The following is a 16,116-nucleotide window of genomic DNA, read 5'->3' as shown; positions in this document are numbered from 1 at the left end:
GCGATTGATGGCGGACATCTAGCAACAAGTGGTGGGTGTTCGACATCCAATGGCCAACGATAGGTGGCCGACGTTTGACAACAAGTGGTAGGCTTTCGACGATCAGCATGCAAGTGGCGGTGGGTGACCAGTGAGTGAGCAAGCGGCGAGTAATAACAAGGGTAAACAATGAAAATAATTTTTATTTCTCATTTTGTTTAGAAAATAGAAAAGTTTAAAAATAATAATTTTTAATTTCTGTTCAATACCTATTTTTGAAGTAAAAATTTGTTCTAGAAATAGAAAAAAATTGTGTTATCCAACGAATTTCTATTCCGAATTTGTTCCCAATAACAAAAAAATATAAAAATAGACAAACAAAATGATTATCATGTGCATCCTTACTATGTAACTATTTAATATCATGCCCATAAACACCAAATTCAACCATGTCTAAGTGACATCTTCGATAACGCTGTAATATGACCCAAATAAATAGGTGTCTACATTAGTTAAATATTCCACACACGTACAATGACAATTTTCGTATTATCCCCTTGGCACTGTGGCGCCACCCGAAGCAACCTCGGTTGAATTCGCTCAAATTTGGTCTCAATATATATATATATATGGTTATAAATTTAAGGTATAAATTTGACTAGAAGGTAAAAAAGTGGATTGATTAAAGAACTAAATTTAAAAAAGTAAAAGATTTCTGATTTATTTATACAAACTCGGGTCCTCTATATATCTATTTCTATTCTTCTTGGGATCCACCCATGCCCAACGAAAAGTAACCCCTTACCCTGTGGTTAAAAAGCAGGATAAAAAATGTGAGAGCAAAACCTCGTAAATGCTTTTCGGTGTAAAGATCGATGTACGGAACTGAAGTCGGCCTCACGCAAAATGGAATTTATTCCCACGTACTTTCAATAAACGACGTGTGATTTTTGAGAAATTTTTTGTTCAAAAATACAGATTTTTAAATTAGATTAAGCCAAGATGATAAGTTTAGAAACAAAAATATTTCAAAAGTATATATCTTGAAAGTGAGAGATGGTTTCGCTCATATAAATAAAACAATCACATGATATAGAAATTGAAATGATTATGTGTCCACATCAACCTCCTCCCATGCAACGGCCTATGCACATGTTGCTACAGAAACCGATTGATTGACCAGTTTAATGCGACCTCTCTAGGGCAGCTCAAACATTAATAAACTCGATGGACCCAGTTCCGCATTATCACAAACCAATTAGAGAAGATGATTTAACTCCTTCATTGAAAACCCGATCTCCGTCGTTCCTCCCTGATTTCGCACCGGCATGCTTGGTGCATTTTGCGCGTTGAGTGGTCCTCGCATTCGCATGTGATGATAACCATTATGGTAGGCATAATACATCAGTGCAGACTCCAGTACACGTTAGAGAGAAGGGCCTTGGATGGAGAAATCTGGCTATTTTCGGTACGAGCAACCCTAAGGAAAGACAGCTCACGTCTATGCTCTTTCACATGCAAGCATCTCCATGTTTCGCACTTAAAAAGAACTTGCAAGAAAAAGGTGTCTGGCGTCCCGCGCAGCGTCAAAACTTTGCGAAGGGTCTCTTTCTTTCCTGTGTTTTACTTTACGTTCTTTTGCAGTTTTCGGGCTTGTGGAGTCAAAGTTTGCACTGTAATGGCTGAGAAAACAACCCGCCACCAACCTCAGCGCATCTCTCTCTCATGCCCATGCACATGCAGTTGCAGACCCTTCAACGACAGTCAAATCACAGTTCTGTGACCACAGATGTGTACGTATATTCCCGCGGACCCTGCAATGCGCAATGCGTTTGATTTTGAGAGGCGGTGTTAGCTGCGAGATCTCTTGCCGTTGGTTCCCACGTATCATCAGCTTCCTAACCTTTTTAAGCTTGCCAAAATTCTTGGCTCTAACGCAAAGCCAGAGTCATCAAACCTTAGAATGAGAAGCATAGACCGTGTAATCCTCCTCTTTAATCTCTTAATCGCTTGTATCTTACCGTGGTTTCGGAGCTTCATGGACGAAAAATAAGCCGCTCTCTCTCACTCTCCCAGAGGGTCATAAAGCTTCTTTGTTGTTATTTCTCCTCAAACCATAGATTGCTCTTAGACTGCTTCTTGATATTAAATGTAGTTGACTCTCTCTCTCTCTGCCTCTCTCTTTATATCAGCTGCTACTTCTTTGTCAAACCCTAGAATACTGCACTAAGACTGGTTAATGCAGTTGACTCTCTCTCCTCTCTCTCTCTCTCTCTCTCTCTCCCTCTGCGGTATAAATGTTCTTAAACTCAAACCCAGCAGGACTCCAACAAGACTAGTGTACAATGCACGAATGCTAGGGGATTTTACTTTTTTTCTAAAGAGATCGGCATACCAATTTATGTGGTAGAGTATAAGCAATCCTCTAAATAAGTCAGTCTTGGTCGTATTCATCCGAGCAAAGTGTGACTGTAACTTTTATAGAAAGAAATGCAAGATATTTGATTTTTAGAAATGTCGGTTAAGGTACGGAAAGTATGGATGGAGTTGACCACCATATGTACATCAAGAATTATTCAACAAAAATTAATGCACTATGAAATAAGGAGTACTCTGAAGTTTCGAAACAAGATCGCGTAGATGATAGTCTATAATCTACTAATTAAATTGCTCTTCTTCTTTTTTGAAGAAAAAAGGCATGTGGGGACAACTAGTATAACTATTTCTCTATCAACATTGATATGTTAGATAACCATGGTTATGAGTTTTTTCATCAAACTATTCAAAGTCACGGGAGATCTCTGCAAGGACAAAATAGAAGATCGCATTTGAGGAGATCTCTGCAGAGTCCTTGAGTACTTTTCGTTTGCATTGAGATTTTTCAAAACGATCAAATAATATTTTCGGATTTTTCAAAAAAAGAAAGTAATTCAAAATCACTGTATAGGTGCCGTGAAATTTTTTACCTTGGGAGGATGATGGACCTTAAATAAAACTGACATTTCATATGATATAGATTTTAATTTTTAAAAGTCTGACAAAAGGAACAAATTGTAAATAAAAGAATATAATACGTAGTAAGTGGTGAAAAGACTTGGCAAGATTTTCTCCGACATCATTCAAAGGCTAATTTATCTAGAATTAAAATAAAAAGTCTTTTCCTTTATTCTTGTCAAAATTTTAAAATATTACCCAAATTTCAAAGAATATGAATATATATATATATATATATATATATATTGCATACGGTACAAGTTTCGAGAGATCAGAATTCAAAAGAAAATTCATAGCACAAGTATAGTTAGATTCAAGAGAAAATGCTACTAAAAATTTTAAACTTTGTTCTGATACATTTATTTTAAATTATTTTTTGTGATACGTAAAACTTCAAACTGTCCATTGTGACAAATTTATTTTAAACTTTTTACAATACGAAAACTTCAAACTCTACTTATCGTGACACATTTATCTTAAAAAAATTTCCGTAACACAAAAAATCTCAAACTTTTACCTGTACAATACATTTGTTCCAAATCTATTTTTCATTACATCAAAAATCCAAAATTTATACATTTGGGACATTATAGTGCACCAAAAAAAAAAGGTTTTTGGTATTAGAAAAAATAAATTTAGAATAAATATCTCACAGTGTACAAGTCTGTAGTAAACGTGGCATAATGGATAAAATCTAGGATATTTTGTGGCTTTTATCATAAAATAAAACAAAAAATGAATATTTATCCGGACATGCATCAAATCAAATAGTGAAAAACATAATAATTACGAAGAAGAAAACACGAAAAGCCGGATATTCAGCCCAAAAAAAGCAACATAGGATTAGAGAATAGGGGGCGGGGAGCCATTATTTTCTTCTTTATCGGACGCGTATTAAAACCAAGCTACGGAGCGGCGGACAAAAATCGGAAAAAGCGACAATTCGAGGGGCTTGCATGCAAACAAAAGAATCGCCGTTACGGATCACGTGAGACGCGTGCCCCCCTCCCTCCCCCTACTCTCTGACACACGCCCTCCGTACACTCCTCTTCCCTCCTTCTCTCTCCTCCGCCTCCATAGAAACATGGCATTATTTCTCTCTCTACACGCCATTGATGCGTCGTCGCTGCACGACCCTCGTCCCTCCTCCGGTTTTCAGCCCTCCCCACCTTCCTCCCCACCTCGCATTCCATGCCCACATAGCTGTTCCTCTCTCTCTCTCTCTCTCTCTATCTCTCTGGGTGTCTTGTCTTCTTCTTTGAGTGGCGATAATGGCGTCTGGTCTCCTGCCGGCTCTGTTCTTGGCGTTGCTGCTCTCCGCTTCCAATGCGCAGCCGCCGCCGCCCTCCGACAAGGACTGCCTCCTCGGCTTCAAGCACGGCCTCGAGAACCCGGAGGCTCTCGCCTCGTGGAGCCCGGGGCTGACGCACTGCGAGTGGGACGGCGTCGTCTGCGACGAGGCCGGCCGGGTCGCGTCCCTCTCGCTCCCGGCTCAGTCCCTCCGAGGGCCTCTCTCGCCGTCCTTGTTCTCGCTCTCCGCGCTCGCCTCCCTCGACCTGTCGCTCAATCGTCTCCACGGAGGCGTCTCCGACCGAGTCGCGCAGCTCCGGAGCTTAAAGGTGCTTTCTTTGGACGGCAACGAGTTGTCCGGCGAGGTCCCGGGCGGGCTTGGCGAGCTGACTCGTCTCGAGACGCTCAAGCTCGGCGGCAACTCGCTCGCGGGGAAGATTCCGTCGGAGCTCGGGGCCCTCGCCCGGCTCCAGACCCTGGACCTCTCCGGCAATGCTCTCTCCGGCGAGGTGCCGAGTCGGATCGGCGAGTTGGCCCAGCTGAAGTACTTGGACTTGGGCAACAATTTCCTCTCAGGTTCAATCCCTGCGACCTTTTTCACTGGGCTCTTGTCTTTATCTTCGCTCGACGTATCGAACAACTCGTTCGCTGGTCGAATACCACCCGAAATTGGCAATTTGAAGAGCCTGACCCAGCTTTACATTGGCATTAACCAGTTCTCTGGCCCACTGCCTCCTGAAATAGGACAACTTGTCAATCTTGAAAATTTCTACTCGCCCTCGTGTGCTGTAACTGGCCCATTCCCTGAGGAAATGTCAAACATGAAGTCCCTCAATAAGCTTGACCTTTCCAATAACCCCTTGAAGTGCGCTATTCCAATATTCTTTGGGAAGTTGCAGAATTTGACCATACTCAATATGGTCAATTCCGGGCTAAATGGGTCGATTCCTAGTGAGCTCGGGAACTGTAGGAACCTGAAGACTCTAATGCTCTCCTTTAATTCTCTCTCTGGGCCTTTGCCTGAGGAGTTGTCTCAGCTCCCCATGTTGTCGTTTGCTGCCGAAAGGAACCAGCTTTCTGGTCCGTTGCCTTCGTGGCTGGGGAGGTGGAAGATGGTGGACTCAATCCTGCTTTCGAGCAACCGGTTGTCGGGGAGAATCCCTCCTGAGATTGGGAACTGTACAATGCTCAAGCAACTTAGCTTGAGCAATAACATGCTCACGGGTCCTATACCAAAAGAAATGTGTAATGCCCGGTCTCTGACGGAAGTTGATCTCGAGAGCAATTTATTAGTTGGCACTCTTGATGATGCGTTTGTGAACTGTGTGAATCTGACCCAGTTGGTATTGGTAAATAATCGCATCGGTGGATCGATCCCGAACTATCTTCCAAATCTCCCGCTTATGGTGCTGGACATTGATTCAAACAACTTCGTGGGCCCAATACCGGTCAGTTTGTGGAGCTCTTTCAACTTGATGGAGTTTTCTGCTTCAAACAATCTTCTAGAAGGGACTTTATCTGCTGAGATCGGTCAAGCTGTCTCATTGGAGAGGCTTGTTCTTAGTAACAACCTGTTGAAAGGTAGCATACCAAAGGAGATTGGGAATCTGACTTCTCTATCCGTCCTCAACTTGAACTCAAATCAGTTCGACGGGAGTATCCCCGTAGGGCTTGGAGATTGCTCCAGCCTTACGACGCTGGACCTGGGTAATAATCGCTTCAGTGGGTCTATCCCTGATACTCTAGCTGACTTGTCTCAGTTGCAGTGCTTGGTCCTTTCTCATAATAATTTATCTGGATCAATTCCATCGAGATCATCTTCATATTTCCATCAGGTTGGTATTCCTGATCTGAGCTTCCTTCAGCACCATGGCGTATTTGATCTGTCCTATAATAGATTATCAGGCTTGATACCTGAAGAATTGGGGGATTGTGTGGTTGTAGTGGATCTGTTGCTCAGCAACAACATGCTTTCTGGGGAAATCCCAAGCTCCCTATCTCGCTTAACGAATCTTACCACGTTAGATGTGTCAGGAAATTTGCTTACTGGCCCAATCCCCCCAGCATTGGGCGACTCTCGCAAGCTTCAGGGCTTGTCTCTGGGGTATAATCAGCTCACTGGTTTCATTCCTGGAAGCTTAGGCCATTTGAGCAGCTTAGTGAAGCTGAATTTGACAAGTAATAAGTTATCAGGTTCTATCCCTGCTAGCTTTGGGAAGCTGAGAGGGCTAACTCACTTGGATCTGAGCTTCAACAATCTCACTGGTGAGCTTCCTGCTTCACTATCACGGTTGCAGAATCTTGTGGGGCTGTATATTCAGCAGAATCAGCTTTCTGGGCCGGTTGATGGGCTCTTCTTGGATTTTATCTCATGGAGGATTGAAATGGTGAACTTGAGTTGCAATTCTTTTGCTGGAACTCTGCCACCGACACTGGGCAACCTGTCGTACTTGACCTACTTGGATCTTCACAGAAACATTTTTGCAGGAGAGATTCCTCCGGAACTGGGGAATCTGGTGCAACTTGAATACCTTGATCTTTCGAGAAACAGGCTCTCTGGACCTATTCCTGATATATTATGCAGCCTGAGCAGCCTCAGCTATCTAGACTTTGCCGATAACGCATTGGGAGGGCCAGTACCCTCGAATGGGATTTGCCAAAACCTATCAAAGAAAGCGCTTGCAGGGAACAAGGATCTCTGCGGTAGTATCTTCAGCTCAGATTGTCAGATCAGAAGGTTCGATGGGAGAATGTCTCTGCTAAATGCTTGGGGACTTTCTCTAATTGGGATAGGGGCCATGCTTGGGATGCTCTTCTTAGCCTTCGCTCTGAGGAGATGGGTGATTAGAAGCAGTCAGCAAGCCGATCGCGAGGAAATTGAGGAGAGCAAACTAAAAAGCTTCATCAACCAGAATCTCTATTTCTTGGGTAGCAGCAGATCCAAGGAACCATTGAGCATCAACGTGGCTATGTTCGAACAGCCCCTTCTGAAGCTGACATTGGTGGATATTCTTGAAGCCACCAGTAATTTCTGCAAAACCAATATAATCGGAGATGGGGGTTTTGGAACTGTTTACAAAGCCACTCTGCCCGACGGGAGAATGGTTGCTGTCAAGAAGCTGAGCCAAGCAAAGACACAGGGCCATCGCGAATTCACTGCTGAAATGGAGACTCTAGGCAAGGTGAAGCACCTGAATCTGGTCCCGCTGCTTGGCTACTGCTCCTATGAGGAGGAGAAGGTGCTCGTGTACGAGTACATGGTAAACGGGAGCTTAGATCTTTGGCTGAGAAACCGCACCGGGACACTCGATGTTCTGGATTGGCCCAAACGGTTCAAAATAGCGATTGGAGCTGCGCGTGGGCTAGCTTTTCTCCATCACGGATTCATCCCGCACATCATCCACAGGGATATAAAAGCCAGCAACATCTTGCTCAATGAAGACTTCGAGCCCAAAGTTGCAGACTTCGGCTTGGCTAGACTGATCAGCGCGTGCGAAACTCATGTTAGCACTGACATCGCTGGGACATTCGGTTACATCCCACCAGAGTACGGGCAAAGCGGGAGGTCCACCACGAAGGGGGACGTCTACAGCTTTGGGGTCATCTTGCTCGAGCTGGTGTCGGGGAAAGAGCCCACAGGGCCTGACTTCAAAGAGATCGAGGGTGGGAATTTGGTGGGTTGGGTGTTCCAGAAGATCAAGAAGGGGCGCGCTGTCGATGTCCTCGACCCGATGGTCCTTAGCGCCGATTCGAAGACGGCCATGCTCCAGGTGCTCCAGATCGCAGCCGTTTGCCTCTCGGACAACCCAGCCAACAGGCCGAGCATGCTCAATGTGCTGAAGTTTCTCAAAGGGATTGAGGAGGACTGAACGTGTTATGTTCTCTGGCGTTAAGAAGTTGTAGCAGTAACCTTATGGGTTTAATTTCCCCTACTGTAAATTAGTCTAGGGACAAAAGCCAAGAGTGAATATTTGCAAAGCCTTAACCTTTGCTAATATAGTTTGTAATTCGGAGTTGCAACTCTTTGCTGACTTATCTCGCACTGTTTCCTTGTGAACAAATGAATGAAATGAGTGGATTTGACAGGTCTCGTGACTTTTAATTTCTCTAATTAATATCTCAGCTGCAATGAATTCATACGACTTGTTGAATTTCAAATTACCGGTGGCTTTTCATTATTTACCAAAATTAGTATGAGTAATCATAGAAAAATTGCTGAAGTTGATTCATGCAGAGTAGTACACAAGATACATTACAGAGCTAACCGCTAACCGCTAACGAACATTGGGGGGATATTCTCTTCTTGGCTTTCACACATTCTGTGTTCTTACGCCGATAATTAATCATACTTCTACAGTAACTAAGCTATCCCGGAGGGGAAGGAGATCGCCCTCTGATCCCCATCCGACGGCTCGAATTTCACGCCGCCGGAACCGGGTTGCTGCAGCCGCAGCATGGCGTCGGACCCCGACATCACCGCCACCTCCCCTTCTCTGATTTCCCTCCCGCGCTTCATCCCCAACGCCACGCCGAACAGCTTCGGGCTCCCCTCTCCATCCTCTTCCTCGTCTTCCTCCTCCTCCTCCTCTTCGTCGTCGCCGTCGCCGCCGCCGCCGCCGCCGCCGCCGCCCGTCGGCCGCTTCACTGGCATCAAGTCGAGCGCCCTCGCCACCGGGCGGGAACTGGCCTCCTGCGGCCGCCCGTTCGGGGCGTAGCCCGACATCAGGGACAGGATGTTGTTGCACAGGCTCTTCATCTGCGTCAGCTCGCGGCTGAGGAACGCGTTCTCTTTCCTCAGCCGCTCGTTCTCGTCCATGATCTCGGCCGTGCAGTTCTGGCCGCAGGCGGACGGCGGCGAGGAGTGCTGCGACGACATCACTTGCTCATCTCCCGAGCTCGAGGGCGAAATCACCGGCATCGCCGTCGGGATCGCCGTAGGCAGGGTCGCCACGGAATCCGGGACGACCGCCACCGCCGCGGCCGTCGGCGAGGGGGAGACCTTCCGGCGCTGGATTTCGCACAGGAGCCGCTTCTCGCCCCTGCGGAAGCAATCGTTGGAGAACTCCCACCGATCGGGCACGAGTTTCCGAAATCCCTGCCAAAATCACTCAACCCAAAAGTCAGATTCCCATCCACACCGCTCCATCCGCGAGGTCGAGGGAGACGGGACTCACGTAGGTGTTGAGCTGCCTGACGAAGCTGGAGAAGTTGTTGTGCTTGAAATACTTGGGGAGCAGATCGCGCGCGAAGACGGTGGGGTTCCACACCACGAAGGCGGATCCGTCGTCGTTCCAGGAGATGACGTCGTCGACGGCTGGGTCGTCGACGAGCTGGTAGGTCTTCGTGAGGAAGGGCGTCGGCGTGGACCGCTGCGGCTCGCCGGCCGGGGAGTCGCCGCGCTGCTCGAGGGGCGGCGGCGGCGGCGGAGCCATCGGAGGTCGCTCTCGGACGGAATGGGTCTCTGGAAGGTTCGTTGAATAATGAGGGTAGAGAGAGAGAGAGAAGCAGGAATGGATAAAAATGGACTGGGGGGGCGGACAGAAGTGAAGGAAATGGAAGGAAGGTTCCGCCAGGTTCTGACCGTGGGTACGTGTCATCGGATGCGATTGGATCGAATTTTGATTTTTCTTTTATACTTATCTTTTATTTATCCCAAAAAAATCTTTAAAATTTATCGTGAAAATATAATTAAATTCTAAAAAAAAAAAAAAATTATAATCAATTTTTTTTTTTATCTCCGTTCAATTTTGCTAAGATTACATCAGTTCGATATTAATGTCTGGGAATTAAAAGAAAGATGTTAGAGTAATGTTGACTATACTAAAATTGAGTAGTGTTAGAGATGCTAATTTTCCTTTTCTTGATTGTTTTCGGTACTATTGCTAGAAACATCTCTCTTTTATAAATAGCAGATCGAAATGATCTTCGCATTAAAAATTTAAGTTTCTAGAACACCCTTGTTCTTTTATCTCCGTGTAGCAGCATCTTGCCTCCTCCCGCCGTTATTGAGTTGATGCTCATGCTTCGGCTCTGAGCGACCTCTTTTTTTTTTGTTTTTTTCCTCCACCATAATTAAGCAAAGGTGCATAAGAGAAAATGTCAAATTCACGCTCGCTATTGAAGGAAAAAGCCTTCCTTGATGCTGCCTCGACTTTTTGAATAGTCTCGCCCTCGGCCATATGCCGAGAGAGAGAGAGAGAGAATCGGCCAAATGTTGCTCCTATTTTTGTGAGGATAGAGAGGATCCATGTGTTTATGTTTTCTTCACGTATCATCCCGTGGTCGATAGCCGACGAAGGGACAAAAGTATGCATGCCGCAATTCTTGACATTCCAAGCTCCATAATGATGATAAGTTTGTACCCGAAAGAGATGGATTTTAATAATTCAGGCAGGGCTCGTTCCTATTCGTTTTAATCGAATTTTTCCTTTTTCTTTAAGGCGACAAAGAGGTAAAATTGAGGGAGAAGCCATGACGTTGGATGCCAACAACAAAAGATCAGACCCCGCGACACGAGCTGATCCGACTTTGGCATGAGTAGGCGATGGGCTGGTTCGCATGTTACGATGAGCAGACAGCTCCATCAATCACCCGACAAGCAATTCTATCTCTTTTATGTCTTATCCGATCTTAAATCGCCGATGTGCGTTAGATGTTTGTCCGAGACTGGACCGCTGGCGATTCATCCCCTTTCTTATCGCGTTATCGCATCTAAATAGGGAGAAAATTATTCAAAATATCTTAGATATATTATATTTTATCAATTTAATTTTATATTTTTTATATTTTATCAATTCAATTCATCTAAATAATTAGCCAGAGTTTCTTGATATAGATATTAAGTGTCTCATGAGATACTGAATTTTTAATAATACTTTATTATTTATATTATTTTATTGTTATTTTTCTTATTTTTCTTCTTCTCTTTTTTTCCCCTTTCTTCCTCCATTGTCGGTGACTTCACGGGTTGGCCTCGCCCGCCACAAATGAGGCCCAACTAAGGGAGGGCAATCCTCGGCAAGGGTCAGCCGTGCCCAAGCCAAATCTGGTGAGGCTAGCCCTCACCCAGGCGTAGGTGGCCTTGCTTAGCATTGTTAGATTCAACGTGGGCGAGGCCAACGCTCTCCAAGGCTCGCCCTCACCCCATCATGCCTCGCCTAGGTTGGTGGTCAACCATAGACAAAAGGAAGAAGAAGGGAAAGAAAATTAGAAAAAAATAATTAAAAAATTCATAAAATATCAACATATTGCTAAAAATTGTTCATGTTAGAGTTGACAATTTTATGTGACACTACTAACATCCACATAAATAATTTCCAACCAAAATTAATTAGATAGACTTAATGGGCAAAATGTGAAAATGTTTAGATCTTAGTTGGCAAAATTAAATAGTTTATTAGTAAAATAGCAAAATGTAATAAGTCTAGGACTTTTTAGATGATTTTATCCCATAGGGGAGTCCAAAGAGTAAGTCCTTACATTGTAGTTCGCTCAAACTAGGCTTGTGTGGAATTTAATAAAAGTTTCAAACACAATTAATACCCTAAAAAGAGTTAATTCCAACCGCTTTTTGGTAAAATCTTTTATATTATCGAGTGACCTTAATTTAACATTAACAACTATCCCTAATATGTTAGGTTAAGCACATTTAATAACAGCATTCTGAACGTAATAAAAAAAAATACGATTACTTGACAATTATAGCATCTATTATTCGGTTATTTAAGAAGTGTATTGAGTATCATTTATAACACGACCTTAGATTAACATGATTAGATATAACATTCTAAGGTGGCGTATAAATGAATGGGTATACTTGAATGTGAATAGTCATAGTGTGGTAATGGCCAAATATAATGGAAGATTCGATGCGGAGATAATCGAACCTATTTCTAAACCAAGCAACGGTTAGAAAACGAAGGCCAATCGAGTAAAACGTGGCAAGATCGAAAGGTGTGTCCAAGCAGAGCCTTACGAGTCGATGCTGCCTTTTAGCTTGGAGAATCTCTCTTCTATAGTCCAACGGAGCAGGTTGATTACGGCTATTCTCTGGTTACATCAATTGAGAGGGCTCTTATGTTTTAATATTGCTACTCGCACAACGTTGGGTGGGTTAATTCCAAATGCCTAGAAAAAATTATTCTTTTGGAGTTTTGCGACCGTTGAAGTTTTAAGCTCCACCCGGGACACCCGCGAGGCAATTAAGGGCCCAATTGCCCAAAAAAAAGTCTAGACTGCACGAATTGAAAATGTTCAAGAACCCCACACCATTGTTCCTTTGCATGAAGAACCGCATGATGAGGGGTGGTGACAAACAGCATTGGGAACTTGGACATGCAATAAGCCCGTGTCGTTTCTTTCGCAGGCTGGATTGCTAGGTCCCAAACGATGTCTAAGTCATCACGATTATTAACAAGTACCAAAGGGAAACAAGGCACGTGTTCAAGAAATCGATAGCAAGTGAAATAAACGCGAAACCACTTATTAGGACATAGCGTGCCAAATCCTTGTTTTGTAATTTGAGTAGGAACAAGAGATATTTCCGAGCCTGAGAATGAAATCTCGACTGTCGAAGAGCTCGTCGTCTTCATCACCATCGCATCACTATGTACAAAGTACAATGAACAGAATCCAACGAATAAGAAACAAGCCTAAAAAGCTGCGAAAATATCTGCCGCCCCCCCAACAAAAGTTTAGGCCCCCGACTCCGATAAAAATCAAGACCCGAGAATATGAAATTCCAAAGAATCTTAACAAATCCGGGTCGATGTTGACAGACACCATCGAAAAGTCTAACCCCTCTGGCAAAGCTTGAGGGTGACGGCCTCCCCAACTGCAAATTAAGCTAATTAAAGCAATCGCAATCGAAATCAAACTTGAACTGTGGCGACACAAATTGACAGCTCCTGCTAGCTGGCCCCCAAATTCTCTTATCCTAAGGAACTCTCGCCATGATAATCTATCTCTTCCTAGTGTTATGATATGGTATTCCAGACGAGAAAAGAAAAAAGTGAAAAGGGATCAGAAATAGTGATATAGTCTTCGGTCTTTTCTCAGGTGGGTCTGCCTTGGGTAGCCTGGAGACTGGTGGGGTCTTCTTCATCCTCGCCAGCTGCACTTTTCGCGATTTGGGGAACTACCTGCAAAGAAATTGACATTAGAGTTTGTTTAATTGCGTAAAGAATTATTAATAATTGTTCATTGACGTATCCAGAACATGCTAAACACGGCCCTAGTGGGTATTAGCCTATTACATCTTGCTGATTAGTGACTTAAAGCACTAATTTTCTGTGTGAATCACTTTTGGAACAACAGTTTACTTTGACAACATTATCTTTTGAAAAAGAAGATAATTATTTAGCTGAGACATGATTACGTATCCTAACCGGTAGGAGGACCATTCTATTGTCAGTCTTTCGTATTGTTCTTATTTAGATGGTGAATCCAACTAAAGCTTCAACTTCGTTTAATGCACATCTCAATTAGCATTTATATCGACATTAGCATATCATTACAATAAATCCTCACATTTGCGGTATCATAATTGCAAGATTCAATGAGTTGGGAGTGTCATATTGTCGTATCACAATTACATCTAGCATCTCAAATTGAAATTCTAAGTGCGCACCACATAGAGGTGAGCATATTCTTCAATAATTTCTAAAAAAGACATTCCTTTTATTTACCTTGCTTAATTTAAATTGATATAATGATAAGATATATATATACATATATATATATATATATATAATTTATGTTGCAAAACATAAATGTAAGTTTGACTATTTTTAGGTTATTATTTTGTCAAGATTTGCACTTTGTTGTGAATTATGTGACTTCTAATTCGTCCTACCATTTGCTCGTTGGTCAAAAAGTTGGAAGAAAATAAAAAAGGGAGTAGGTGGCGAGAAAGTGGTCCCACTTCTTGCACTTTTTTCCCAAACTTAATGTGTCCGTGGGGGCAGACGGGACACGTGGTGCGCCCAGAGCGAGCCCCACATGAAGGCAGTAAGATATTTATGCGCGACCAACCTGATCATCGTCGCATGGAGGATTACGCGAGTGACGTGAACGCCTCGGCTTCTTCGCAGCAGCAGGGCCGCCCGATCTGCAAATATCTGGAAACCCCAAGAGCAAAAAACATCCTTTAGGCTTTAGCTTTTAGTTTAGCATAAAAATATCTGGTCAGCTCGCTCGCAAAATGATCCGGACAAGTACAAAAGATCTCGCAAAATTATGCAGCTGGGACGCTAGTCGCGCGTTTTCTGGCGCGATGCTCCTCTTACGTTGACAAATTACGATCTCGTGAAACGTCCTATATGTGTGCGTGTGTTTTTTTTTATGATATTTGAGTTTTACATCATGCGAAGGGATGTTTCGCTGGACCGAGTTCAAACGGTACAACAGTATCTATTACAGAGAGAATTTGGAGTCGGTGAGGACAAAGGAGAAGGAAACGGATGCATCCGGATGGAGCCTTAACGACTCCAACACGAACGCACGCCATCGCCTCCGGATCGGTCGACGGATGACGATAGTGGTGATAGAAAGGTGAATCCATATCCGGAAACTGAGGATCATTCGCATCATCGCGATTTGAGACCACCGTGCCGTGCATAAAAGAAGTTCCTAAAAATCGAACCGCAATCCGCGCGAATCAAAGCAGGGGGGAGGTTTAGGAGAGGCATTTACCTCGGCGTGTCCTCGTATTCCTCGTCCTGCGAGGAGCCGAATCGCAGGTCGACTCGCAGCTGTCGGGCAACTGACGATCGAGACGGAGAACAGGGCGGTTGCTCCTTCTGACGAACATCGCCCGCAGGAAAGACGACTCGAGCGAGTTCAGGAAATGCAGGTGCTTCTCGTCCGTCCAGCACGTCCCGCCGCCGCCGCCGCTCGGAGTGGATGGCGCGTGCGAGTCCATTTCGCCGGAGTATCTTCGGCGCGAGCTACTCTCCGTCGTCGGAGAAGGAAAAGAAGGAAACTGCGTGAGTCGGTGGTTTTTGGTGATTTTCGAGCAGGAAATTGCAGCGAGAAAGGACGATGCCGAAATATAGAAATTCTCATGGGACTTTATATAGACGATGGGAGGGACGGAGGTCAAAGCTTCACTCGCGAGGGCGAGCGTGAACTTCACTCGCCTTGCCTATTCTTAAAGATCTTCTGTATAACTAACTATATGCTACCGTCTCGCCTGCCTAACTGTTCATCATATGGCATAAAATCTTGGACCAAAAAGGAAAACAACGGGCCATAAAATCCGCATGGGAGCATAAATAAATTTACAAAGAGTACACTTGAATTGGGGCTAAATTTAAATCAATGAACAGATCTAGACAAGCAAACATATATGTTTAGCCTAAAAATCGTTGCCCGCACTTTCTACTCGTGCTTTGAGTCTAGCACAACAAGCTTAAACAACCTCATAGCCTATCAAACTCACGATCAAGTTTGGTTAGAGTAAATTATCACTACTCAAGGCAAGAGTTAAATTCAATACTTCTTGGATTCTCTATTTTTATAAATAGCAAATCGAGTAGATAAATTTAAAGTTATCGAAAAGGTTGAACCCATGAGCTTAGAAAATTGAGGTCGAGGCTTATACCAAAAGGGAGGTACACGATTTTATTTGTGTAGAAAAAGGAAATGGGGAATTTATGAATGGAGAAGGCTCCATCCGTGCCCTCAGATTTTCCCACGAAAATATCTATGCGATGTCACGAACTTTCCCCATGTGAATGCACAACCACAACAAAGGAGAGCGAGTGGGGAGCACCCTAAAGTTCTCGCGATTACGGAAAAGGAGGCCCCGCGAGTGAAAATATCTTGGGGGCATAGAGATCTTTTCTTTTGAGG

At 44.0% G+C, this 16,116-nt stretch overlaps 3 protein-coding genes across 3 annotated transcripts; 1 reads left to right on the top strand and 2 right to left on the bottom strand.

Moving 5' to 3' along the window:
• The first annotated feature begins 4,064 nt into the window (after window positions 1-4,064).
• On the top strand, window positions 4,065-8,348 carry LOC104449000 (leucine-rich repeat receptor protein kinase EMS1). Its single transcript, XM_010062989.3, has one exon. The coding sequence runs from the start codon at window positions 4,245-4,247 to the stop codon at window positions 8,130-8,132; it is 3,888 nt and encodes a 1,295-aa protein (XP_010061291.2). The 5' UTR covers window positions 4,065-4,244; the 3' UTR covers window positions 8,133-8,348.
• Window positions 8,349-8,457: 109 nt separating this feature from the next.
• On the bottom strand, window positions 8,458-9,809 carry LOC104448993 (heat stress transcription factor B-2b). Its single transcript, XM_010062976.3, has 2 exons — window positions 9,438-9,809; window positions 8,458-9,358 (listed from the first exon to the last, which is right to left on the bottom strand). Exons 1-2 carry the CDS (start codon window positions 9,693-9,695, stop codon window positions 8,624-8,626), a joined length of 993 nt encoding a protein of 330 aa, XP_010061278.2. The 5' UTR covers window positions 9,696-9,809; the 3' UTR covers window positions 8,458-8,623.
• A 2,935-nt stretch (window positions 9,810-12,744) lies between these two features.
• Window positions 12,745-15,304, bottom strand: LOC104448984. Its single transcript, XM_010062965.3, has 3 exons — window positions 14,956-15,304; window positions 14,296-14,381; window positions 12,745-13,403 (listed from the first exon to the last, which is right to left on the bottom strand). The coding sequence occupies exons 1-3, from the start codon at window positions 15,182-15,184 to the stop codon at window positions 13,317-13,319; spliced, it is 402 nt and encodes a 133-aa protein (XP_010061267.2). The 5' UTR covers window positions 15,185-15,304; the 3' UTR covers window positions 12,745-13,316.
• Window positions 15,305-16,116: the final 812 nt, after the last annotated feature.

This window comes from Eucalyptus grandis, chromosome 1 (assembly GCF_016545825.1).
Source record: "Eucalyptus grandis isolate ANBG69807.140 chromosome 1, ASM1654582v1, whole genome shotgun sequence".
NCBI lineage: Eukaryota > Viridiplantae > Streptophyta > Magnoliopsida > Myrtales > Myrtaceae > Eucalyptus > Eucalyptus grandis.
This window is presented reverse-complemented; position numbering and strand designations above follow the sequence as displayed.